Source organism: Equus caballus, chromosome 27 (assembly GCF_041296265.1).
Source record: "Equus caballus isolate H_3958 breed thoroughbred chromosome 27, TB-T2T, whole genome shotgun sequence".
Taxonomy (NCBI): domain Eukaryota; kingdom Metazoa; phylum Chordata; class Mammalia; order Perissodactyla; family Equidae; genus Equus; species Equus caballus.
In genome coordinates this window covers 50,096,692-50,123,504 of record NC_091710.1, presented here as the reverse complement: position 1 = coordinate 50,123,504, position 26,813 = coordinate 50,096,692, and the positions used below count along the sequence as shown (strand labels likewise).

General features: G+C 35.7%; 1 protein-coding gene across 11 annotated transcripts in view; it reads left to right on the top strand.

The window, feature by feature from the left end:
* The window catches only part of WDR17 (WD repeat domain 17), a 101,062-nt gene that overhangs the window by 42,109 nt on the left and 32,140 nt on the right, over positions 1–26,813 (top strand). For all 11 annotated transcript variants that reach the window (XR_011433408.1, XR_011433407.1, XR_011433406.1 and 8 more), the window contains 9 exons: positions 4,669–4,920; positions 7,138–7,260; positions 9,921–10,105; positions 13,172–13,340; positions 15,874–15,965; positions 18,448–18,530; positions 20,222–20,308; positions 24,329–24,493; positions 26,155–26,357. Coding sequence is in view for 8 of the 11 variants with exons in the window: in XM_070253531.1 (XP_070109632.1) it covers positions 4,669–4,920; positions 7,138–7,260; positions 9,921–10,105; positions 13,172–13,340; positions 15,874–15,965; positions 18,448–18,530; positions 20,222–20,308; positions 24,329–24,493; positions 26,155–26,357 (1,359 nt within the window). In the remaining 3 variants the exon portion in view is untranslated. The remainder of the gene's footprint in view (positions 1–4,668; positions 4,921–7,137; positions 7,261–9,920; positions 10,106–13,171; positions 13,341–15,873; positions 15,966–18,447; positions 18,531–20,221; positions 20,309–24,328; positions 24,494–26,154; positions 26,358–26,813) is intronic.

Below are 26,813 nucleotides of genomic sequence, written 5' to 3'. Positions count from 1 at the left end.
CTTTCACAAAACGTACTACATTCAATTTGTCTGAAGTTAACAAAGAAAAAAGAAATTGAAATTGAACAGATGAAATTGTGAAAATTCAAATACATCTTTCTTAAGGGAATGATCTTTCTAAAATTTTTTTTAAAAAGGATATATAAAACATTGATACATAGGGCTCTTTTATCTTAACTACATTTTAAGCAGGATCTATTATTTACCTTTTAAAGGAAGATAAAAATAAATATACATACGCTTCCCGACCACTTCCCCTCTCCGCGCTCCTTCTGGTTGTACTCATTTAACACGGGGACAGTTTCCTTGTTTTAGATTTGAATAGGGAGAGATCAATGATGGTTTCTTGCCTCATTTGGATTTGTTGTCTCGAACTCCTTGGCCCGATCTGTTCATTCTCTGCACGGGGAGCAGATTCTGATCTACACAGTTAAGCAACATAATTCACAGACTTTCTCTGTCTTGGTGTAGTGAATACCGCTTCTCCCCCTGTGCTCTTCATCTCTGGCGGTTTTCCTCAGTACCAGGGAGGTAATTTAGGGTAAAGATGTAGTTTAGGGAGAAGATGGCTGTGTGCTGTGTGGTCCCAGATCTCTTTAGGGACACTGCCCTCTTCTCCCCCTGGCTGGCCTGCACCCAGAGATTTCGTGAGGGCTGTCACACTTTCTTTTTGGGGAATCTGTGTGCTGCCCGAGCTTGGAGGAGGATAACGAGGAATGTGCTCTTATTTTGGTCCAAATTTCATTCTCGATATTTTTCATATTTTGTAATTTGTCATTGTGGCCAGCTCCTTTTTCATGGACTAGGGCTTTCTTTTCTTGCTCTATTATTGTTATTAGGCATTTTGGAAGGTTGTAAGCCATAAGACATGGAGACATTGCATCACGTATCTAAGATATAAAACATTGAGTCATCATATGCTTCTTTTGACAGAGAAAGGAGGGAGGAATAAAGGCCTCCTTTGCTTCTCTCTTTCCTAGGTTTACATCAGGATAGAAAGCATAATATTTCAGCGGTCTGTCCTATGTGACTTCCAGAAGAGGCCCTTGTTTCCCAATAGCTCAGTCTTCCAGGTGTTAAACAGAGTAATCTGTGCACCTGTACCCACATCGTCAAGTGTTATTTCTCGGAATCCACCCATGGCTTAGGTTGCTAGGGCCGCCCTAACAAAGTACCACTAACTGGGTGGCTTAGAAGAACCGAAATTTCTTGTCTCACAATTCTAGAGGCTAGAAGTACAAGATCAAGGTGTTGGCAAGGCCGCTGAAGGTACTAGAGGAGGATCTGTTCCAGATCTTTCTCCTAGTCCGGTAGTTCCTTAGCTTGTGGCAGCATAACACCAATCTTCACATGGTATTCTCCCTGTGAGCATGCATGTCCTGTGTCCAGATTTCCCCTCTTTATAAGGACACGGTCATATTGGATTAGGGTCTACCTAATGACCTCATCTTAACTTGATTATCTACAAATATCCTATTTCCAAATGAAGTCATATTCACAGAAACTAGAGATAAGAATTCAACATCTTTTTTGGGGACACAGTTCAACCCAAAACAACCCAATACAGACTGGTTGACCTCCTTTATTCCATAAGATTTTTTGACAATGAATATGCATGAAACATTATGAAAGGTATAATCTTGCTATATATTTTCCTTTTGCATATACATGAGCTAATGAGTCATGAAGGAAACGCTACTTTTTAATTCTGGTACTACATTATGAATTGTAAGTTTGAAAGTTTGAGACTGTTAGCATTAATTCTAGCATTGTTACATTTTTTAGTTTTCCCAAGGAATGATCGCCCTTACCTTCTGTTTTTTGTTGGTGTGGAAGATTGGCCCTGAGCTAACGTCTGTGCCAATCTTCCTATATTTTGTATGTGGGACGCACCACAGCATGGCTTGATGAGCAGTGTATAGATCTGCTCCCAGGATCCAAACCCACAAACCCCAAGCTGCTGAAGCAGAGTGCGAACCAGGCCAGCCCCCACCCTTGCCTTCTTAATGACTTATTGACATCACAGATGGTTCTGTCTGTGTATCACAAGATAGAATTTCTGTCTCCAAGTTCTTGCAGGAGACTCTGCTCTCAGTCTCTCTGCTGTCCAGTCTTTATCTTTCTTGGAAGAGAAAAGAAATATTCATGGAAGGCTGCCTGCAATAATGTGGTTCATCCATCAATTTAAATCAGTGGTTTTCCAACAGTGCTTAGTATGTTTTTATATTTGTGTGTGTGGGCTGGGGGAGGCAGTGGGGGGACTCAGCAGGTGATCCAGCCAGGCTTTATGCCTTGGCTCCCTCTCAGTCTGAAAGGCATCACTCTATTCTCTATTATGTACGGCATTTTCATGTAAAACTTCTCATATGAACAGAGAATTCTAGGGCCAAAAACGTCAGGAAACTACTGCTTTAGCTGTTTCATTACATTCTTGGACAAAGCCAGATCATCAGAGAATTTTTTTTGATCTCCCTAATAGAAATCTTTTAATTGAATTGACTTTGGTATTTTCCCAGGGATGTGCATTAATCAAATTTGCATTGTTTTATTTCAGAGATGTTATTGATGACATTGTCCCTGTATAATGCTGTGTTCCTCTTCTGAAAACACATGAGACGTTTATTTCTGGTCTCAGTTCTAGGAAAATTTGAGCTTCTCTTGAGCACAGTTTTTTGTTTGTCATTTTGTTTTATTTGTATCCTGTGGACACTAGGAATTGTGTAACCTTTCGTGATTTCTTTCCTCTTTGCTTTGGCCACCTGATCTCAAAATTAAAATTTGGACAGCTGTATAGTTTACACATTGCTCTCATTATTTCATCTTTCAACAATTTCCCTTACTCCAGTTTTTGTTTTTCCTACAGAAATTGTCAACCTCATCTTCTTATTGACTTAATCATATCATATGCTTCTATCCATTTCTAACAACACAAGTTGCCTGATATGTGTATTTTATAATAGAACATAAATAATAATAAAATAAATTAAAAAAATGTTATCAGCTGTTGTTCTAATGACTGGCTATAAAATTTTACAGATTTAGTTTTCTATCTTTTATAATAAAAATGTTGATACCAGACAGAACAGAAAGCGATGACTATAATTCATTATCATTTTGACTGTAGGCGTGGGCCTTTGTAGCAATGTGATTTAGATATTACAGTGTTTGCGTTGCAAATCTTCCTGTGTTTTGTATTGCTGTTTTAAATTTTTTTTATTGTTTTTATTTTTTTTTCACATGCTGGGATATTTTAATAAACCATGAATAATAAATGGCACATGCAAATACCTAAAAATTACTTAATAAATAGTACAACTTAGATTAATAAATCATTTTTCTACCTCTCTCTGCCTTGTAATGATCAGCTATATTAATATTCATTGCTGTTTGGTATATCAAATAGCAATTTAGCAGATTCTTTTGGGAAGGAGAAGCAAACTTTTCTTGATGGTTATTGCAAAAATTGATAAAACCAAATAAAAGAAGGCTCGCATGCACCTTCTATGATTATATATGCAAAAATTCTAAATGCTACTTATTTAACAATAACATTATATTTAAGGAATAATATATTCTGATGAATTTAATCTCAAGCCAGAAACTCTAAGGTTTTCAATTCACTTTACAAATATTTTATATATCCAAGGAAATCTATTTTTTGTGCTTTCATAATCTGATATGTTGAAAAACATTAAGTAATGATGACATTGCAGAAAGAACTATGATATCTTTCGATTGTGTTATTTTTTAATAAACACTTCTTTTAATGTTTGTAATACTTAGGAATAATTGATACTTTTTGTTCAGATTGTAGTGTCTAAACTTAGTTGTTTCCCTGCCTTCCTTCTGAGATTGAGAGGACCGGCTAACTGGAATCCCACATGGTCCCTCAACATTTTTTTCCCTGTTGCTAGTTGTGTATGTAATTTGGAAGGAACGAGAAGATTGCTTGATGATCCTCTGCTTCATTTAATCCCGCTTGTTTTTTCTCCTTATTTGTACTGGGCGTCAGGAGTGATTGATGATTATGACGAATGACGTGTTGAGTGAGAAAGGCGTGACAGGAAATGTTGGTATCTGTTGCTATATGCCCCGCTGGTCTAAGCGCTTTACGCAACTAACTCACTCAATCTTTAAAACTCGACGAGGTACGTATTGTTATATTCTCCGTTATAAAAATGAAAAACTGAGCGCACAGAGATTAAGTGTCTTGTCCAAGAGCACACAGCTACTAAGTGATGGAACTGGGATCTGGACCCACGGGTCTGCTCTAAGTCTGTGCGTTTAATCCCAACACGAAGTTCTTCCTTTCAATAAGCACTTCCTATCCCTGTGCTCTTGTAACTCAGCGGCATCATAGTTATTGACAAGATCACATGTATTATTTGCCCGTGTCTTTTTCTCACAGCTTTTCAGTAGCAAATAAGAAAGACGTTCAGGGTCCTAGAGATGGCCAAAGCAAAGCGGTTCAGTCTGACTTTCATCTTTGGGACAAACCCTACTTCCCTTGTATCCACATGTCAATTATGACTTTGCATAGAAATGCCAGATTTGTATTCCACGTTCTCTCAGACATCAGTGGTATGCAAAGAGAAAATGAGTATGATCTCATTTATTAGTCTTTTTTGGGGAATTTTGATTAAAATAATTTTCTTTATATTTTAATAGGTAGTAAAAGTCAGAAACATGTTCTGAGACCTGAATCTCTTGAAGGGACAGATGAAGAGGACCCAGTGACAGCCCTGGAATGGGACCCACTGTCTACTGATTATCTGCTTGTGGCAAATTTGCATTATGGCATTCGCCTAGTAGATTCGGAATCACTGTATTGCATAACAACATTTAATTTCCCCAGTGCGGCAGCTTCTGTGCAATGCCTGGCCTGGGTTCCCAGTGCTCCTGGGATGTTTGTGACTGGAGGTAAGTTTCCTCTATTCCCCAGAGTTTTAAATATGTGTATATTCTTTAATTGAGTCAGGGAAGTTATACTCTCTGATTGGTTAATTTTGTATAAAACATTAATGTCTCAAATATTATCATTTATTATGTAAATGCCTACTTTACTTTTATTTATGCTGAATATCATTAACATAATGACAAATAAAAATGAAATTAAGGCCCAGTTTTCCAGGTTCTTGATAAAACATTGGAATATATTATATATGTTCACACATGTACATGTCTGTGTTTGTGTGTGTACAAAAGGCAGACCATTCAATTTCAGGCATGGCGGGATGACAGTAGAGGTACTGACCAAAAGAACAATGTGTCTGGATGGGAGCTCTGTTAGGCTCACTGATAAGTTTGACAGTCAGGGACCATGTATGCCCAGGTAGACCAGGCGTTTTCAACCTAAGTGGAAAATGAAAATAGAGTTTATCACCATGGGTTGAAAGGATGCTCCATCATGCTTTCCTAATCATGAGAGAATTAGCAAAGCTAAGTAGTGATGGGGGATGGGAAGAGGGGGGAGTTGAAAACAGTAATTAGAAATTAAATGACTACTTTTACCATTTACTAAGGTTCAGAGCGAGGTCTCTGAAGAGACAGAGGACTTTCAGTGACTGTATAAATGCTTCTCATATTTGCTTAGTGTAAAATAAAAGACAAAGAGTTTTTATCCTCCTGATGATTTTAAAGAAATTCTTTACTTCTTTGAGCACTTACATTACCCAGGGAAGCAGATGGAGTCTTATCTATATATTAAGATTGCTTTTAATTTCACAAGATATAATTAAGGATAGACATGGGAATTGTTTAGGTATTATTATTATTGAGATAAAATTCACATACCATAAAACTCACCATTTTGAAATGGACAGCTGAGTGTGTCTTTTTGTTTTAAAGATTGGCACCTGAGCTAACAACGGTTACCAATCATTTTTTTCGTCTTCTTCTTCTTCTTCTCCCCAAAGCTTCCCAGTAAATAGTTGTATATTCTAGTTGTGAGTACCTCTGGTTGTGCTGTGTGGGACACTGCCTCAGCATGGCCTGACAAGCGGTGCCAAGTCCGCGCCCAGGATCCGAACTGGTGAAACCCTGGGCCACCGAAGTGGAGCACATGAACTTAACCACTTGGCCACAGGGCTGGCCCCGGTTCAGTGGTTTCTATATTCACAGAGTTGTATAGCCATTACTGCTGTCTAATTCTAGAAAATGTCATCATCCCCCCAATAAACCCCATACCCATTGGCATTCGGTCTCCATTACCCCTCTCCACAGCCCCTAGTGCATACATGTATGTACATAAACTGCTAGTCTACTTTCTGTGGATTTGCCTATTCTGGATGTTTCCTAGAAATGGAATCATTCAGTATATGGCCTTTTATGTCTGGCTTCTTTGACTTAGCATAAAGTTTTCAAGGTCCATCCACGTAGTAGCATGTATGAGTGCTCCATTCCTTTTTATGGGTGAATTATATTCCATGGAGTGCACATGCCAGATTTTGTCTGTCCGTTTATCAGTTGATAGACATTTGACTTATTTACACTTTTTTGCTATTATAAATAGTGCTGCTATGAACATTTGTGTACAGGTTTTCACGTGGACATATGTTTATAATTGTTGGATATATATATAGGAGTGCAATTGCTGAGTCCTATGGTAACTCTTTTTAATCATTTGAGGAATTGCCAGACTGTTTTCCAAGTGGCTTCTATAAAGGTGGGATTTGGAAAGGAGGGGGCTTTCTTATTGGTCCTCAGGTATATCGGGTGGTCCTTGTTTTGCAGCAAGTGAGCAGTTTACAAACATTTCAAATGAAGAAAGGGTATTTTATGTTAGGGGTGGAACTTTTTCTGTGGCTGGCTTTCCTACAGCAAGTGTGTCAATGGGGTACTTTTTTGTGCTCAAACTGTCTTAATGATCTTTGTAGGGGAAAGCTGCCAAAGCAGGCAGTCTCTCACCCTAGAAAAGGATTTGGAACAGAAAAAATAGTAAAACATGCCAAAAGTTTAAAAGTCGAATAGCATTTCAGCTGTTTCTTTGTATTATTGTACAATGTTATTGTTAGAAGAATCTCAATAAGTGGTGCTAAAAATCTTGCAAGTTGAAGTTTTTGTTGATACTTTTATGTCTGGACATTTCATGTTTCAAGTGCAATTCATTGACAGAGCGCTTTTTCCTGATCTGATTAGATTCTCAAGTGGGTGTTTTGCGCGTTTGGAACGTTTCAAGAACAACACCTATTGATAATTTTAAATTAAAGAAAACAGGATTTCACTGCTTACATGTACTTAATTCTCCTCCAAGAAAAAAATGTAAGTGAAAATATCATCAGAAATTAATATTTTAAGATTGTATTTGCTGCTATCAAATAAAATGACTGATAGAATGATATAAACATATTGAATACAGTATGCTAATGAAAAGCAAATTTTTAAAAATAGTCTTTGACAATATATGTAGTAAAGGAACTATCAAAACCACACAATATCTAATATTACTAAATTGAAAATATTTAGAGCCAAGTTGCATTTTTAAAATTCTGTTAAATAAGATATATCTCAAATTAGCTACATGGGGAATATGAAACAGTGATATTGCTGAAAATAAGAAATATCAAGAGAGATGGGATTAAATCAAATTGGTCTGAACTAGGATACTTTATGTTTTAAACATGGCTCTTTTACAATCTGTATGGTTTATAACAAAGTTAAAATGACCTAAATATTCAAAATATAGGATCTAAAACATATATTCCATGTTTGAATACCAGTTGTCCCTGGATGAGTAGTCAGTATTATGGATGTTCTTTATCTTCTTCATTTACTTTTGTGTAATTTTTCTATTGCCTTTCATTGCTTTAGTAAATAAGAAAAAATAAAATACACTTAAGCTATAAAAGAAAAAATCTGGAATTGTAGGAGAGGTTTAGGATTTGAATTTTTCTTAAATATGAGGGAAAAGAAATTGCCTTCGTGTTGAGTCAGTTGTGATTTCTCTGTGTGGGTGGCAGTGTTTTCATTTTTGTGTAGAACATAAAAACCATGGGCTGTGGACTTTAGTGATCGAGTAATCTCGATTTATTGATTCCTCCTTCCTCGATACTGTCTGTAATATACTAGATAATTAGCAAGGGCTATTCAAAGTAATGTTATTTTGGTTAGTGAATTTAGTATTTAATTTAGTGGGCAATGGCAAGCAGTAGAAAATCTCTATATGTGAACTTCCAGCCTTTTCACAAATGTGGGCTTTTCTGTGGAGTCCTAATACTTCTGAATCCTGGAGACTGGAGGGTCTCGAAACATTAGGACTGGAGAAGTTATACAGTGGAGCCCAGTGTGTTGTTGATGCATCCTGCATGTTTTTGGAGTTATTTGTTTCTTTGTTTAGTTGCTATTGAGCATCCATTTTGGGATGACTGAAATATCACAGATTCTCTTCTTTTTAGAAAAAGTAGTCCATGCCCATTAGAGAAAAATCATAAAATATAAAGAAGCACATTCCAATCTTGTCTTTCTTCTCTTTTCTTTTCTTTCTTTCTTTTTTTTTGTTTTTGGTGAGAAAGATTGGCCCTGAGCTAACATCTGTTGCCAGTCTTCCTCTTTTTGGGTCGCCACAACAGCATGGCTTGATGAGTGGTATAGGTCCACACCCAGCATCCAAGCCCGAGAACCCAGGCTGCTTAGGCGGAGGGTGCCAAGCTAAAGCACCATGCCACTGGGCTGGCCCCCAATCTTGTCATTTTTGAGTAATTCCTTTCAGGTTCTCCACTGTTAGAAATCTAGTTTTCCCCCCCATTTTTTTTTAATGTGACAGAAACTGTGGAATAAGAAGAACTATGTAAAAATGAAAAATTTTAAATGCAGATATACTTGCCAAATTCTAAAAAAAAGATGAATTATGGATAGATAGGTGCATGAAGGGTGTCAAAAACCACCCATATGTCAAATATTAGAAAAACCAATCATGATCATATTAATTTTAACCACACTGCGAGCAAATTTTATTGAACCAAATGTGTCTTTTGTTATTAGTAGTTCATTCTGGTTTGGTCTTCCTGTCATTCTCACATTCTCAGAACTGAGTATTATCCAGATGAATGCAATAAGGAAGACTATATGTATTTGAATCAAAAAGAGAATATGCTGGGAAATATTTATCTATATTCCAGTGTATAATTAACATAGATTGGTCTAATAATTTACAGTGGTATGATTATTTTGAATTATGTTTGCAAGAGAATATTTACATTCTAAGGAAAAGCTTCTTGAAGAAGAGAAAATAGGGAATAAAGAATATACATAAAATAGCGAAACCAGGGGCCATTTATATAATTCACAGTTGGAGAAATGGAAGTCTATGAACAGTAAAAATAAAACTGAGGAAGAAGCAAGAAAAATTGAGGTGTGAATGTATGTCAGACTGTTGTGAGTCTTAATTTGAGGTGCCAAATTGAAGTGAATTATAAATAATCTCAAAAATAATTATTTTCATTAGGTTAGAAATTAGTGGAAGAGAGTTCTTAGCTTTAAAAGAAAAAAATCCACATGCATGTGTGTTTGTGTGTGTAGAGGGGATGTAAGCTATTATATCAGCATTTTGAAAGCAGGTTCTAGTTCAAAAATAATCATGCTGTGCTTTAATTTATAGGGAGATAAGAAACCAAATATTCACAACATATTGTGATTCCTCACACGCTAATTTTCATCCATTTTGTTCCACCTGAACTTCTACACAGTCCTTTTCAAAGTAATATCCAATTTTGTCTCTATGTATATATGTATGTATTTTTAGTAATGCTGCAAAAGTACTTCTGTGGCAGAAAATCTCATCCTTGCTTAATGGTTCATGGATATAAATTCTGGATAAAAGAAAACAAAGGAGCAGCTTTATAAATTAAGCCCTGTAGTTTCATTCCAGCATATGGGAAGCTATTGGCATAAATGTTTACTTGCTTATTCTTTTCCTGTTTTAGTTTCAATTCAATCTCCAGCCAGAAATCATCACACATCCTCAACAAGTGAAGCACTTCCACCCCCAGCTCTGACACAGAATCAAGCGTTTTCTCTGCCTCCTGGTCACGCTGTGTGCTGTTTCTTGGACGGGGGGGTTGGCCTGTATGACATGGGAGCCAAGAAATGGGATTTCCTTCGGGACTTGGTACGTCTGTAGCCATTCCTTCTTTTATCCACAAGGCTTATTTTGTGTAAGCTCATGATGTGTACGTTGACTTACATACAAATATTGTTAAAATTATTTTTGTAGAGAATCATATGTTAGGACTTTATCTTGGTTGGCTGAAACATTTTAGAAAAATGTATAGAATGATGACAAAACTATTAAAATTCTTTAGATTTTAAACATTAAACTCCTTTAAATATTAATATCCACTTAGCTTATCACGAGTACTCTGAATTTGGTAGTTTTCCCGTTTTTGTGTGGACCATGTAAATTCTGAGTATACTGTTGGAAAATTACACTACTGTACTATATTTTGGAAACAAAGTGAGAAATAGAATATTCTTTCAGGAGGAAGGACGAGTCCATCTCTGTGAGTTACTCCAAGCTTTACTGTTTTTATCTGTGAAATGAGCAAGATTGGATTAAGTGTTTTCAAAGATTCATTTCTATTATGGAATCATTATAATGGCTCTATGATTCTATGAACTTCTATTCTTATGATCTTTAAGCCTCTATATGAAATAGAATGCAGCCTGGCTGTGGACTCACATTTTTGTCTGGTTTTGTTCTATGCTTTATCCCCAGTACCTAAAACTAGTGCCTGGCACATAGCAAGACTTTATTAAGTTTTGTTGAATGAATGAATGAAGGCATCTAATAATGTATATTGTATTGTAATTAACATTTGCCAAGAATCATCCCCCTTAATTCTCCCTAAATCAGAGTTTATAAGAATGCCCCTTTTTCCTACAAGTTTGAACTAGACTGATCTAGACATTTAAGAAAATTTTAAATGTTAATTGATTTTCTGTGGAAAAACTTAGACAAGGAGTCTAGAGCTATAATTGCCCTTGTAAAAAAAAGAGGAAAGAATCAATAATGCTGTATCCTTTCAGAACTAATTTAATTTGGTCTTCAAACTAAAAAATTGAACTATAGTGAAAATAGTTTCGTAATAATGTATAGCTTAGTTACTTTAAAATATTTCCTTTGTAGATATTCTTTAGATTATTGAATTTTCTTTCCATGTAAATTCTTTCCTAGTACAGCAAACTTTTTCTATACTTCAAATTACCATAAATTAATTTACTTTTAAAAAAATTATGAGGGAAGGGAGAAAAATATGAGAATACATTTAAATCTATAAAAATTTATATTAGCAAAGGCAAAGTCATGCAATCTAAATTCAGTAGATTTTCTATTGAGTGTATATCCTCATATTAAAATATGTTTTATTTTTAAAACTATGCTAAGGATATAATTCTAATAAAAACTAAAATATTCCTTAATTATAAATTATTTCAGTGGCTCTTCTCACTTTAAAAATATCTGCCAGTCAGAAGAGAGTGATTTTTTTCCTTATAATTTCTCTCATCCTTAGCACAGACCCAAATTTGAGATTACTAAAAGTGCTTCAAGAAGAAACATCTGACTCTGATGTGTTGTGTGCGTGAAGCATCTCCCAAGATTTCAAATTGCATGGGATAAGAAAAATCTTATTGATGTACTTTCTAAAAGGTGTACTTCCGCATGAACATTTGCTTGATTAAAATTAAGAAAAAAGCTTCAAAATTTTCCCTTCATCCCCACCTTCCTCCTGATAAGAAGAAAACAGGGGCTGGCCCGGTGGTGTAGTGGTTAAGTTCGTGCACTCTGCTTCTGTGCCTGGTGTTGGCGGGTTCGGATCCCCAGCACAGTCAATCCATGCTGTGGTGGCATCTCACATAAAATATGGGAAGATTGCCACAGATGTTAACTCAGCGACAATCTTCCTCAAGCAAAAAAGAGGAGGATTGGCAACAGATGTTAGCTCAGGGTCAGTCTTCCTCACAAAAAATGAAAGAAAAAAGAAATATTCGCAATTTAGTTCTTACTATATGATTTTTCAAATTTTAAAAATGAAATTTGAAGGCACAGCAGTGAACTAACATTTAAAAACACACATACAGGCAGTCTCTGCTGTAAGCATGTTCTGAACATTGGAAGTGATGACCCGGAACGGCTCCAGCACGGTGAACCTGGGGCTGCACCAAGCTCTCTTCCCTCTTGCGAACTTGGGCGTTTTCTGTCCTCTCCCTCCCACCTGAAGGGGAGACTTGCAGCTTTTGTGCAGCCTCCTGAAGGTGGTGGCTTCTGGTATCAATGGAAGGACACTGTGTGTACAGGACTCCCTCTGTGCCTTTACTAGAGAATCTGAGAGTAGAAGGTTCTGTCCCTGGGCTCTAAATGTCTCTGGATCTCTCTAAGATCCAGCATGTTATAGTTTCTGCCACTTGGAGTAGGCGTTTCAATTCCAATTTCCCAATGTTTGGGAGAAGACAAGTGGTAGCTGGCTATTTATGACAGATTCTTAACAGATTTTCCCATAGGCACATAGTCATTAAGCTCCGCTTTACAAGTGTGTGTTTACATATATTTGTATAAACCACTTTACAGTTTCGTGGGATGTTCAGATCCAAATCACCATGTAACAGGAACAAGTATTTCGAGTTCCAAAGAATAAACTTGCTAGAAAATTTTGGAACAAGATTCATTAAAAATTGAGGCCATGCCGAATTCTTCTTATTTCTGCCAAAATTGTGAAGTTCTTTTGCAGTATGTCATTGGTATAAAAAAAAGGAATAATTGCATTAAAAGACTTTTAGTTTCAGTTTTATCTTGGTCTTTTAGTATACTTTCAGAATGACATAGTAACTATTAATAGTTCATTGCTTTAGAAATTTCTGGTATATGATAATCAGAAAAGATATGTTTTGCATTGAACCAAAGTTGGAAAATGAGACTTTTCAACATCTTTGTATTTAGTTGCTGAACTGAGGAACTGTGGCTGAATAAAATCTAGGTCTGTACAAAATAGTACAGTACTAACAGCACAGAGACCGTTCCGTCACAACGGTGATTCCACTTTTGTATGTTTTTGCTTGCCTATGTATTTTTGCGTTAATATTTGGAAAACCCATAGCCACTTGATTATACATTATGGTTTGTTTATTAATAATGTGAGTTTTCCTCAGTAGCTGTGACTTTTTAATGCTGCTTTCCTAGGGACATGTGGAGACTATCTTTGACTGCAAATTCAAACCTGATGATCCCAATCTTTTAGCAACAGCGTCGTTCGATGGCACTATCAAAGTCTGGGATATAAACACATTAACAGCAGTGTACACTTCCCCAGGGAATGAAGGGGTCATTTATTCCCTCTCATGGGCTCCAGGTAAGAAGTATTTAATGAAAATCAGGAATGCAATTAAAGGAGTTTCCGAACTTTTTCTTCCTCTCAATGCCATCTTGCTCCAAATGATCATAGAGGCAAATTAACACCAACATATTTGTAGGTTCCGTTTTTGTGGGCACAGGCACTTTGCTTTCTAGGCCCTTCTATCTGACATCATCATATAGAAAAGCCACAGTAACTCAGGATGATGTTGACCCAGCTAATTTAGCTGCATGTGCATAGGTATGCCTTTAAAGGTATAACACGTTTTACATCATAGAAGTTTTCCTTAAAATTTTCATGTGAATCAAATATATGAAAACTAAACATTTATTTTCTAAAAATTTCAATACATATCTTTCCCTGATACATTTGTTTTGTAAATTCAATGATTATATATCATCACAGTTTGATGGTGACCATGTAATTCTGTATAAATCCCACTTTTGTAATATTGAAGGACGTTTATGCCATACTATCATCTTTGATCTCAGAAAGGCGCTATCTTTGTACCTTCCTGTACATAAAGGAGAGAGGAGATGTCCCATGAAATCTTTGACATTTTCTCCCAAACCGTTATTTCTCTATAATAAATAATTGTACATACTTAAATGATTTTTTCACTTTATAAAGTATGTAGAGTGCTTTAGTTATTGATCCTAATAGTAACATATTTAAAACCTACGTAGAACCAGGATATAGCTTATTTTTTTATCTTATCTCCTCTTATACAGGGATTTTTAGCCTTAGATTTATGAGCTTTCAAGGGTTTTAGACATCTTCAGAGACTCTGGGAATCTCTTGGAATTTTATGCGTCATTTTTAGCTTATGTCGTATGTGCCTGTATCTGTCAAGATTATCATAGTAATCAGGTTTTCAGGGAGGTCCATGAGACAGAAAAGGTTAAGAGCCAACCACTGTTTTATGGATCACTCATCGCCTACAAGGAGGAGAAGGTCTAGAAAAAGTTTTACTTCCAAATCTCAATGACACTTGTTCTTTTAAGCAGACCACACTTAGTGCCATTATAAATATAAGACTAATTGAAAAAAAAAATTACCTGACTAATTAAGAAGTGGAGCAAAAAGAGAACTAATAATTCTCTTACCTGCTCCCTTCTTCACATCCATCTCTCTTTTATTTTTTTATTGTGATGGCCAATGTTTATTAAAGAAGATCTGAGATCAGAGAGGTTGAGAAACTTCCCCAAGGTTATAAACATAGCAAGTAGTGATGGAACCAAGATTTGAACAAGTGTCAGTTTGACTTTTAAGCTGTGCTCTCCATCCTTGCAGTGTGCATCTTCACAGCAGGCCGCCTGGCTAGCAGTATGGGAATTGGACCCACCAGTGCAGTGACAGCACGGCAGCAGCTGTTAGCTGAACATTCTGCCTCCTACAGGATGTATATAAGTCTCAAACCTAAAACTTAAATAGAAATTGTGACTGTAAAAACCGTGGTTTTGAATCATAACGCATAAGGCCTAAGCTTACTTAGAGCATTATTTCATTCTCTACCTTGAGAATTTGCCTCAAGAAAGTAAAAAGGTTGGGAAGTCGAAATTCTGTGATTTTTTTGAAATGTGACTACTGCTGAGTCACTATCTTTAGAAAGTACAGGTGAACTTTAAAAGATGGATGAAGGTTGACATGAATGGAGGTAGACTAAGATACAGATTTTGCCTAATTTCCTCTATTTTTAGAGTAGATATCACAGGAAAAGAAAAAAAGCATGCAAATAAATATGAAAACTTCTCCCTAATAATTTAAGAACCCAAAATGGGGAGCAGAATGAAAATACTGGAAATATGTTGAGGACTTATTTTTTTAAGTCTTTATAATCATTTACCACAAAGTAATTCCTCTATATTTTCACTCCTGGATAGCAGATGACAACTGTTCTTCCTTCTAATGGAGAAAGCCTCTTCTGTGACTGCCTTGCAAAAAAAACTTAAGTCCTTGACCACCTACTAACTTAACAGCAGTTTGATTTTCACATATTTTTAAATTTCTTAAAAACAAAGAGCATGGTTTATATTTTTAATAGAGAAACTGAAATTTTCCGTGTGTCCTGTTTACAGAAATACTTTCCTAACCCTAAAAAAAATTACTGGTTGGCCAGAAAAATGTAAAACTGACTGGATATGTGATAATATTGAGGAATTATTGATAATTTTTGTATTTGTGATTGTGATGGTTTGGTTATGTTAGTAAAAGAGACCCTGTCTTTTAGACCTCCATACTGAACTGTTTTTTAATGAAATGATATAATGGCAAAGATTTGCTCCAAAAAAATCAAGTAGGTGCTATAGACAGAACAAGATTGACCATATTCTGATAATTGTTGAAGCCGCATGATGAATATATTCATTAGACTGTTCTATCTATATTTACCTACATTTGATAATTTCATCTCAAAAATTTAAATAGAATTACTTTGCAAATCTCAAGTCTTACTTTTTAAAAATTTACATTTTTGAAAAGAATTACATTTGTGACAAACATTTCACATAATGTCTAATTGTTTCCTAAGGTGATTTAAATTGTATTGCTGGAGCAACTTCCCGAAATGGTGCTTTTATTTGGGATGTTAAAAAAGGCAAAATGGTACAACGATTTAATGAGGTAAGATGTATTTACTGTTAGCTGAATAACCTAATGTCTTATACTGTGCTTCATATATTTTAAATGCTTTTCTCTCTTAATTCAATAGTTAGTCACCAGATGGCATTAGGTTCTCTCAATTAGAAGAAAATTCAAAAGGACATTTGCTGCTAAAATGAATTCTAAAAATGTAGTTAAGTCTAAGAGAGAAAAATTCACCTAAAGTTGCATTAGAGATTCAAAGGAATTTTGAGTCATTCTTGATAAAGTTATCCAGGCAAATATTCAATAGTTGGAAGAAGATTAAACTCAGAACAAATCTCCAATTACAGTCCCAGTTCTGTCACTAATTAGCTCTTGGCATAGGGAGAATCATGTTATTGCCTTGAACCTGACTCACGTCTAGAATGTGAAGTTGGATTATATAATTTCTTAGATTCCTTCCAGTTCTCGAATTCTATTATTCCATGACAAGCCCTAGAACCTCCCTCATCCTATTTGGAGTGTCACAGATTGTACTTTTACTTCTACTTGGAGTTAAATTGTCATCCCACCTTTTACTAAGTTCCAATAATATTTAGAAAGTACATATGATCTGATTACAGTATATTAGATATGAATCGAGGGAAATATGACAGGATCCAGGATTGTCTCTCGGTATCTTGAAATTTCATTCATTTCAAATGATTGCTGTTGAAGTTTATGAAATAAATACCTTATTTGAAAATTGTTTATATATTTGAGGCTTTACAAACATGTATACAAAAGACTGTCGTCCCTCTGAGGATCTGGTAGGCTCGAGCTTCTGGGAGGTACTGAAGTGATGTTGCAAATGCAGACTATTAGGGAACCTTCATCAACCACCAGGATGCAATTTCGCTCTCAAAAGAGGAAACTTTGACAAAGGATTGTCTACTTGCATCCTTCCCTTTCTCTACATAACAGCAATACTCCTTCAGTTCAACAATGCCCCTAACCTGCCCTCTGCCTCCCCATCACCAGAAAGACACTTATCCCATAAGAAATAGTAATATAAGAAAAGGAGAACCTGAAAAACAAGCTTTTAACTTAAATTCAAAAATTTTACTCTTAGGTGTCAGATCTGTTGATCTCTTCTATGGCATCTCAGTATCTTGTGACCTAGAGTAGCTGTCCGTTAGCACGAGAACAGTCCCAGCCCGACTCCAGCAACACAGCATCTTAGCATCAAGGACCGCTCCCATCTGTTCATGCCTTTCCCAGCATTCAATAGCGTAGTTAAGACCAATATCAAAATTGCTTAAATCTAGGATAATAAATATGGGAAAAATTAACAATGCCAGCTTTAATTAACTAAGTGATATATGCCTCACAAAAGGAAATGCAGGACGTTACAGAGTCATAAGTGCACTGTTCCCAGGGATAAAGCTGCTGGAAGGCCACGCCTCCTTCAACGGGATGAGTGGAGACTACTTCCATTTTTGCATCCATCTTTATAAACCTGCCCCCCTTGACACCCAAAGAGGCAAAAACAGCAATGAGACCACCTTAGCAAAACAGCCTTAAAAGTCAAGATAAAAAGTCACTTTAGTCTCCCCTTAACAGCAGCTACAATTTAAGTACTATGTAAGATTTGAATGTTGTAAATAAAACTTGCAAATGGATTTATTGCAACTTTTATTCACCCACACCCCGGTTGATGAATGACATTCCAGGTATAGCATATTCCTTCTGTTTTTAAAAATTCTCATCATGGCAGCTGTGACTATCTCTCTTTACCCTTCCCCAGTCCAAGAATGCAGAGGAAACTGTAAATATAGTAATGTGTTATAGGACTACTCACAAATCTATTCTCCTTTGTTTTTATAAAAATAAAACTTTGAAATTAAGGAGAACAATCGGTAATAACAATTGCTTGCGATATTTCTAACACTAGTTGTAGCAGCGCTGGGTTGGAAAGCAGATAGACAGCTGCCTTCAGCTCCAGATTGGTGTTTACAGGAAAAGGCATTAAGCAGAGCTTGATTTTACAGATGGCTGAAGAAGCAGATTCTGGTTCATCACTAGCGTTCACAAGAAGGAACTAGAGCCACCCGATTTATGTCTTAAAACAGTGGTTTTGTTTCTTAAGTGTGACAGCTTTACACGTTCTTAAAGTATGTACAGTCATGCACCGCATAATGACATTTCCGTCGATGATGGACTGCATATAGGACATTGGTCCCGTAAGGTTGGTACCATATAGCGTAGGTGTGTAGTAGGCTCTACCATCTGGGTTTGTGTAAGTACACTCTATGATGTTCGCACAATCGTGAATCTGCCTGACAAAGCATTTCTCAGAACGTGTCCCCATGATTAAGCCATGCATGACTGTGCTCAGGTTTCTGCTACTGACAGTGAAGTCTCTGTTAGCATCATCTAGAGCGAGTTACTAATAGAAAAGTAATACTTAGAAGAAGTAAATAAATAAGAGAAAAAAGGGGTGAATTATTTCTTATTGATAGGTATTTTGCATTTTTTGAAGCATGGAAAAAATGGAATATTCTGCATTGCCTGGAGTCATAAAGATTCCAAAAGAATAGCAACCTGCAGTGGTGATGGTTTCTGGTAAGTACTGTGTATGAAATTACATTGTTTATAAAAGATGCATTTTGCAATATGAATTACATCATATTAGCACATCGTACATTAAAATATTTGATAAGATTCCATTTGTACAGCTCTACCAACTATTGTAAGTATTATTTATAAGCCCACATAGGCACATGTTATATTGCTATGATATATCAGTAATAAATAACATGCAATGATGTTTAAAAATAAATAAATAAACCAATGATAGCTTTCTAAATGAAAATACTACCTGATTTATAACCAAAAGACTCAATTGCCTCAAAGAAACTTTAAGAATTTTTCACAAAGAGTCTAAATAATTCTCATCACATTTTGGATGGAATGATATTTCAGTTTTACAAAGGATTCAAGACATACCACATGCTCTAGAAACTTGTTCACAGTTTTGTAGATACTATTATTTATAAAAGGATAAAGACCTTTGGCAAGGAGGAATAAGGTAATGCAGGTGGGAAATGCCATTTTTTGGAAACTGACCCTGTGTTTCAGAAATATTTGCTTTCTTAATTCTGTTAAATCCTAGGAAAAAAGTAAGTCTCTAGAAATATATGTAAGGGAAGAATTGCCTTTGAGTTAAAAAATATTTTTAATCAAATAATGCTATCCTGTAGCTATAGGTGTTGTCATCTTTGACAGGTGTATAGACATTCGTGATTGTTGAGAAGATAGTCATTTGTCTCATGGTAGGTTTTGCTATACCCAGCCCAATTTTCTCACCCTCACTTTTTAATTTCAGTGAAAAAGACAGTAGTTATGGAAACCGAAGATCTTTATCAGGAAGTTAAAATTTTCAAAAATAACAATACTATTTTTTTCCATTGAAAAGAACTATTTTCTAGTTGGTACATACCAAAAATACAGGAGTGTGTCTAAGAATTTTCTGATGAGGTGGTACGTAATTAGCTTCAATGACTAAACGTTCATAAGCAGGTGTCACCACCACTCCCCAGTAAACTCAAAAGTTTTGGTGGGCCTATTGGTGCTTTAGAGGGTTTTTTCCAAAGGCTTTTAAAACCCTGTAATGTATTAACTTATACACAGATTCTTTTTTTTCCTAATAGAATCAGCATCCTTTGTGTTATGATAATAGTATAATAGGTATTAGAGCTTCTTTTATTTTTGCTGTTGAAGTATATAGGATCCTTTGGGGAGTAGGAGTCCTCTGAATTTCTAGTTCTATCACTTACAATATGCCACAAAAATGTTATAACTTATGTACATTGGACTTGGTGTAATAGTACGTGCAACCAGCATTATCAACAGGTGTTTTAAATACAAATTTTGAACTGCTAAATTTTGAAGCCGAAAATCAATGCTAAGTTGGTTATATCATTGTGTTTTAAAATATATGTATTAAACTATGTTTTTCCTCAATTAAAAAATATTCTATAAGAAATAGTTTCAAAATCAAAATTTATCACCTTTCAATTGATTTAAATCAATTGCCATAATTAGTACTATATGACATAATTAGTACTATATGATGTATATATAGTTATTCATAATTGGTAATATCATTTTCACAGTACTTTTAAATGTTCCTTGTGCTTTGCAGACAAAGTCTCTATCCCAAAACACTTATATTTGAATTCTTGCTTTATTCCCTTGAATAATGTATTTAAAATCTTGGGTTTTTTCTATTAACGTATTATACTTAATTTCAGTATTATTCGAACGATTGATGGCAAAGTCCTCCACAAATACAAACACCCAGCTGCCGTGTTTGGTTGTGATTGGAGCCAAAACAACAAGTAAGTATTTTTTTTCCTGAAATAAGTAATAATTTCATTTCAGAGATTTTAACTAACCATAGAGTTTAATGTTATTTCCATAGGTAATGCTCATCACTCTTTTTAGCTAATATTCTCCTTGCCTAGCCTTGTGATTGCTTGTTTATTTTAGCGAACTTTATTCCATGAAGTTTTTACATGACTTAGAAATATTGATTCCCTGCTTTCAAAACAATTTTCTGATGCTTTAGGAAAAAGCATATGGCTAACTAATGAAAAATGGAAACCGTCCAATCTGTGTGTGGCTTCTACATAGAAAGGTGCCCTGTCTCTAAATCCTTTAGGAATCTGTGCAGTGGTATTGTCCTGCCATGATGTTCCATTGCCCCGCATCTAATGCTGATGTCTCTCCACTGGATGATTTCCCCAGATGTGGAACTTATGTGGATGGTTTTGAAAGGTCAACCTTGCTTAAGATCCTATTATTTACCATGTAAAAATCAGCTTGGATTTAAATATTAATCCAAGTCAAACCTTCACTAAAATTGATCCTTCAAGTCTCTGTACTTCCAAGAATCTTCAAATCTGTTTCAAGCCTCTCTGTGATGGGATGTAAATTACGTTTGAAAATTCAGACTTTTGAGCCAGCCCTGATGGCCTTGTGGTTAAAGGTTGACACTCTCACCACTTCAGTGGCTTGGGTTCAGTTTCCAATTGCAAAACTACACCACTCATCTGTCAGTAGCCATGGTGTGGCGGCATCCCACATAGAAGAACTAAATGGGCTTACAGCTAGAATATACAACTATATACTGGGGCTTTGGGGAGATTAATAAAAAAGGAAGATTGGCACCAGATGTTAGCTCAGGGTGAGTCTTTCCCAGTAAAAAAGAAAAAAGAAAATTCAAACTTTCTTTAGATATTGTGAAAATGTTGTGAATTACCTTATGCTTTTCTATATAATGGATGGGAAATATACATATTAAAATATTAAAACCTGGGCCAGCCCTGTGGCTAAGTGGTTAAGTTTGCGCCCTCCGCTTTGGTGTTCCAAGGTTTCGCTGGTTCAGATCCTAGGCATGGACATGGCACCGCTTGTCAGGCCATGCTGAGGCAGCGTCCCACATGCTGCAACTAGAAGGACCCACAATTAAATATACAACTATGTACTGGGGGGATTTGGGGAGAAAAAGCAGAAAAAAAATATTAAAATCTTATTGTACTTTTGTTCTGAGTCAAGTCACATATTATACAAAATGATGGATCTATGTATTTCTTCCAGTAAACAGAAGAATTTATAACACACTGTTAGAGGTTATATGCAAAATAAGCTCCTCCCTCAGTATGTCCTATCTCAGTGGCCTGATAATGCTAACAACAAAGCTTCTGAAGCCAGAATCCTTGGCCTCTTCTTTTATGCCTTATCATCTCTCAGTGTCCATTTCCCGTCAGCCACCAATTCTTGTCATATCCTCCATCTAAATATTCTTCTTTTTCCAACCATCCCCCCTGCCACTAAGCCAATAACATTTGTTTTTGGACTTCTGCAAACACCTTCTAAATCAATTCCAGAATTCACATCTTTTATCATGCCTTCCTCTCTCCCCACCACCTTCTCTAGGTTGCAGTGGGAGGAAGCATTAAATACACAGCTCTGAGCACACCACCATTCTACTGCATAAACCATTCAGTAGCTTCCCATTGATCATAGGATGGATGATGTGCAAAATCTCTATAGGCCTTCCAAGGAAGTCCCTGTATAATCTGGTTCCTGTGCACCTTAGAAATCCCATTCCAAGTCTTGCTCCCCTTGTTGTTTCATCCAGGCACACCAGCTTTCAGCTTCTTGAACTACGCCACTCATTTCCACCCTGGGGCTTTCACTCATGCTGTCATCTTTATCTAGGATTCCACTCCCACCCCACCCCACACCACCCACCCAGCTTGGATATAGATATCTTTTGCCCATCCTTTAGCTCTCAGCTCAGAAACCACTTCCACAGAAGTCTTACCTGAGCCCCCCAATATTAGGTAAGTTTTCCCTACAATATGCCTTGGGAGCACTTAACACAATAAAATTAAATTTTAGTTGTGAAATTGGCTGCCTCACTCTCTCAAATGTAAGCTCCACAAGATCAACAAATGTGTTATCTATTTTTAGCATATATTCTTAGCAAAACACTGTGCTGCTAACCCTCACTATGCCTTGAAAAAAGATATTTAGTAAATATTTTAATAAATATTTGTTCACCATACAAATAGATAGAATTTCCTTGTGTCTGATCAACAGAACAGTTCCACATTCCATTTCTATATTTTTTAGAGTTAATAAGTATTTGGCCAGTTGAAATAAAAATTAGATAATAATGCAATATGCTTTGTTGGTTAAGAAAGCTTTTTTGGGGAGAAAGATTAGCCCTGAGCTAACATCCGCTGCCAGTCCTCCTCTTTTTGCTGAGGAAGATTGGCCCTGAGCTAACATCTGTGCCCGTCTTCTTCTATTTTATATTTTATATGTGGGATGCCTGCCACAGCATGGCTTGATAAGTGATGCATAGGTCCACGCCTGGGATCCCAACTGGCCAACCTTGGGCCACAAAAGCGGAGTGTGCAAACTTAACCACTGTGCCATTGTGCCGGCCCTAAGAAAGCTTTCTTTAAAAAAGTCATTTTTAATTAACTATTATGCTTACTACCAAGCTTACCTAATAAATTTCATTTTTATTTTAAAAAAATCCTTTAAAATGTTCTAATTGCTTTATTCATATTCCACTTCGCGTCTTGGGTAATAAGTGAAAAACACCTTGAACTTATATAAGTTTATTCATAAGATATCTCTGAATTTATAATTTGGATGTCTATATGTACATTCTTTGAATGTTTATTATTTCATTTCTAAGATTTTATACTTATGTATTTGCATATACATATATATATATTCATGTATACGTGTATATTGGTATTATGCAAAATATATTTTCCCACGTATAGAAACTGGCTCATTTATCGGTGGGCCTTGGGCAGATGTAATCTGCACATTTGCAGTTTGGCAGGTCAGTTTGCAAAGTGGTATATTTCTGCATGTGGGCTTAAGTAAATATCAGTATCATAACCCATGTGACAAAAATCAACCGTTGAAGTTTGGGGAAGGTTTTGATGACAGTTGGATCCAAAATGTGTAACTTCTCCTCTGTACCTATAGAGGGTGGGGGCTCTTTATATAATTGTTAATATTCCTCAGGGAAACTGTGTTCTGGCAGGCGCATGATTTCCACAGGTCTGCCCAGTACTCATCATTGCTTTCGGAACAGTATTCCAAGTATGACCACTAGGGTAGAAATAGTTGCTTAGCTTACTCTCACTCTCTTGAGAAAAATGAGCCAAGATCATGAAAAGATCATATCCACGTACTATATTTCCAGAGGATCCTTGGTTGGATCATACAAGGTGATCTCCAGCCTTGTATGGTGACCTCACGGTGGGGAAGCCACCAAAGAGAATTGGAAGACCAGGACTGTGACTTTCTGTCAGATGAGACAACCCTGGTCTGAGAGGAGATTTTCCAGCATCTTTCCGAGGGAAACGTTGCTATTTGTACCCATTCCACGGAAAATTTACCAGTGGTTAGGACATGTAATCATCAATAATATGCTTACCAGCAAGGAAGCAAATCTCACTCACTCGCCAAAGGACCCTTTTTAAGGCTCAATAGTTGCACAATATAAAGTTCTGAAAAATATTCAAAAAGTTATGAATCTGGACATTTTGAAAAAGACTTGGAGAAATATAGATACCATTATCTGTGATCTAAGATAGGTAAAATAAAAATTCAACTGTTTAAAAGAGAACATTGGGAGAGAAACTCTTTCTGTACTAGAGCAGTTTCTGCAAATGATGTTTTAGATAAGTTTTTAGTCTCACTTCATTTAGGAAGCAAACAATTCTAGTTTTAGAAATTAGAGCTGTGTACATTTAAAAATTATCAGTAACAAATAATAACAAATTTTTAAATATTTTAATGTGCCATTGATGGTATTTCAGAGACATGATAGCCACTGGCTGTGAAGACAAAAGTGTTCGTGTCTATTATGTAGCCACCAGCTCTGATCAACCACTGAAAGTGTTCAGTGGGCACACAGCAAAAGTGTTCCATGTTAGATGGTCTCCTCTGAGGGAGGGAATTCTTTGCAGTGGTTCTGATGACGGGTATGTATTTTTGGATTCTAATTTTCTAGTCACTAAGATTATAAGCTTATAATTTTCTAGAAATGTACTTATTTATATGATCCAACTTATATGTGGAATTATTTTAAATATGTACTTAACAAGTATGCAGTTAACAAAAACCTAATTACATTCAACCCAAAGTAGATTAAATTTTACCATGCTTTTATTATCATCATATTCATGATTTCTATTTCCTTCCTTGTTCTTCTGACTATGAATGCCTATTTCTATCTTATTAGCTGTACTCATTACAGAACACCAGACACTATGCTTCAGCCCCGAAGCCTCAGGCACTCCTTCTGTCGAGTGGGGCCTGTGAAAGCTTTTCTTATGTTTGACCAAAAAGTATACCTTAGGACTTCAAAGCCTGATGTTTGCCTAATCTAACTTATGTCATAAAAGCAAGGACACCCGTTCTAGGGCCTCCTATGATAACATTAAACTATTTTGATACAAGTCACTTAATATAGTCTTATTTATGAAAGTCTGATATCAACCAAAATAATTTAAATGCTAACATTTATAAGAAATTAGCACCAAAATATTAGGTTATGATATGCCTGGATACATTGTACTGGCCTAGGATAAGAGGAAAAAGAAGAAAGAAGTCTTTTTAAATAAAGCAGAAAGAGATGTGCCTTAAATAAATAGAAATATGTAATGCATCTCCTTTATAGTGTAATATAAGCTTTGAAGTGCAGTCATGTGCCAAATAATGGCACTTCAGTCAACAACGGACCGCTCATACGATGGCGGTCCCGTAAGATTAGTACCATATAGCCTAGGTGTATAGTAAGCTATACCGTCTATAGTATGGGTTTGTGTAGTAGGTTTGTGTACTCTATAATGTTTACACAATGGCGAAATTGCCTAATGATGCATTTCTCAGGATGTATCCCCATTGTTAAGTGAGGCATGACTGAATTAATATTTTTGGTATGGTGAGGTTGACATAAATCTGTGACTAAAAGATTATTATGTATTGTCCAAGTAAAGTTGGCCTTTGAAGATCTTAAACTGACTTTGAGTTCAAATTTTATTTCAGTAACATTTGTGCTTTGGACCATCAATAGATGCAAGTAATATCATGAATTATCCAGTTATGTTTAAATTTTGTGTTTGATCTATGAATGATTCCACACTGACTAAGCAACTTATTTTACTAACAGAAACATAAAGGAATGATTTACTGTATTGATAAAAGCACAGATATGAATGATTTGATTTTTCAAAGAATACTCATCATCATACATGCTATATTATGACTTACCAATAATTTAAGTACTCTTAAATTATTGTATCTATATTATTGGTCATATTTTTTCTTTGGTTTTATCTATTCTGGATATTTCACTTGAAGAAAGCAATTTTTTAAACACGGAAACTGTGAAATAGTATAATTTAGTTATCAGTAGTAAATGACCAGTAAAAGTATGGGAAAAATTATTGGAATAGGTTAGCTCTAGCCTAGCTAATTATTCATTTCCATCTGTCTAAAGAAGAGAGTCTTAACATATCTTGAAACATAAAAGCTTTTTCTATATACTAAGAAAAAATCGTTGTGCTCCATGAAGAGTATGTTAATACTTTAGATAAATTATAACTTGAACGGTATTATTTATATAATATTCTGTCTTCAGCTCTGTGCGAATCTGGGATTACACTCAGGAGGCTTGCATAAATATTCTGAGTGGCCACACCGCACCTGTGAGGGGATTAATGTGGAATACGGAGATCCCCTATCTGCTGATATCTGGCAGCTGGGACTATACTATAAAAGTATGGGACACTCGAGAAGGAACTTGTTTGGATACTGTGTACGATCATGGTGCAGATGTATATGGTAAAATGTTTTGCATGTACTTTTAAATTTTACTATATTAACAATGGTTATAATTTCTGAGCTATACAATATTTTTTAATGTCTTTTAAAATAAATTTATTTAATAAAAAAGTTAATTTGATAAAAATGTTTCATTTTAACATAACATTTTTCTCATTAGAAACTATACATGTTTATTATTGAAATATCAGAATAGACAGAAGATAATAGAAAGCATCATCAGAAATTATCAGGAGATGACTGTTAGCATTGTGGTGTCTTTCTCTCTATATCTGCAGGTGTATTTGTGCATGTGTTTGTGCATACATGTGCACATGCATACACACATGCACATATTTACATTATGGCTTGGATTTTTCTCCCTTCCCTTACCATCACTCCAGAGGTAGGTTGTGAAATAGAAATCAATAATAAAGTAGATATAACTTATTTAGCTGTTCCTCTACCTCTGTTCTT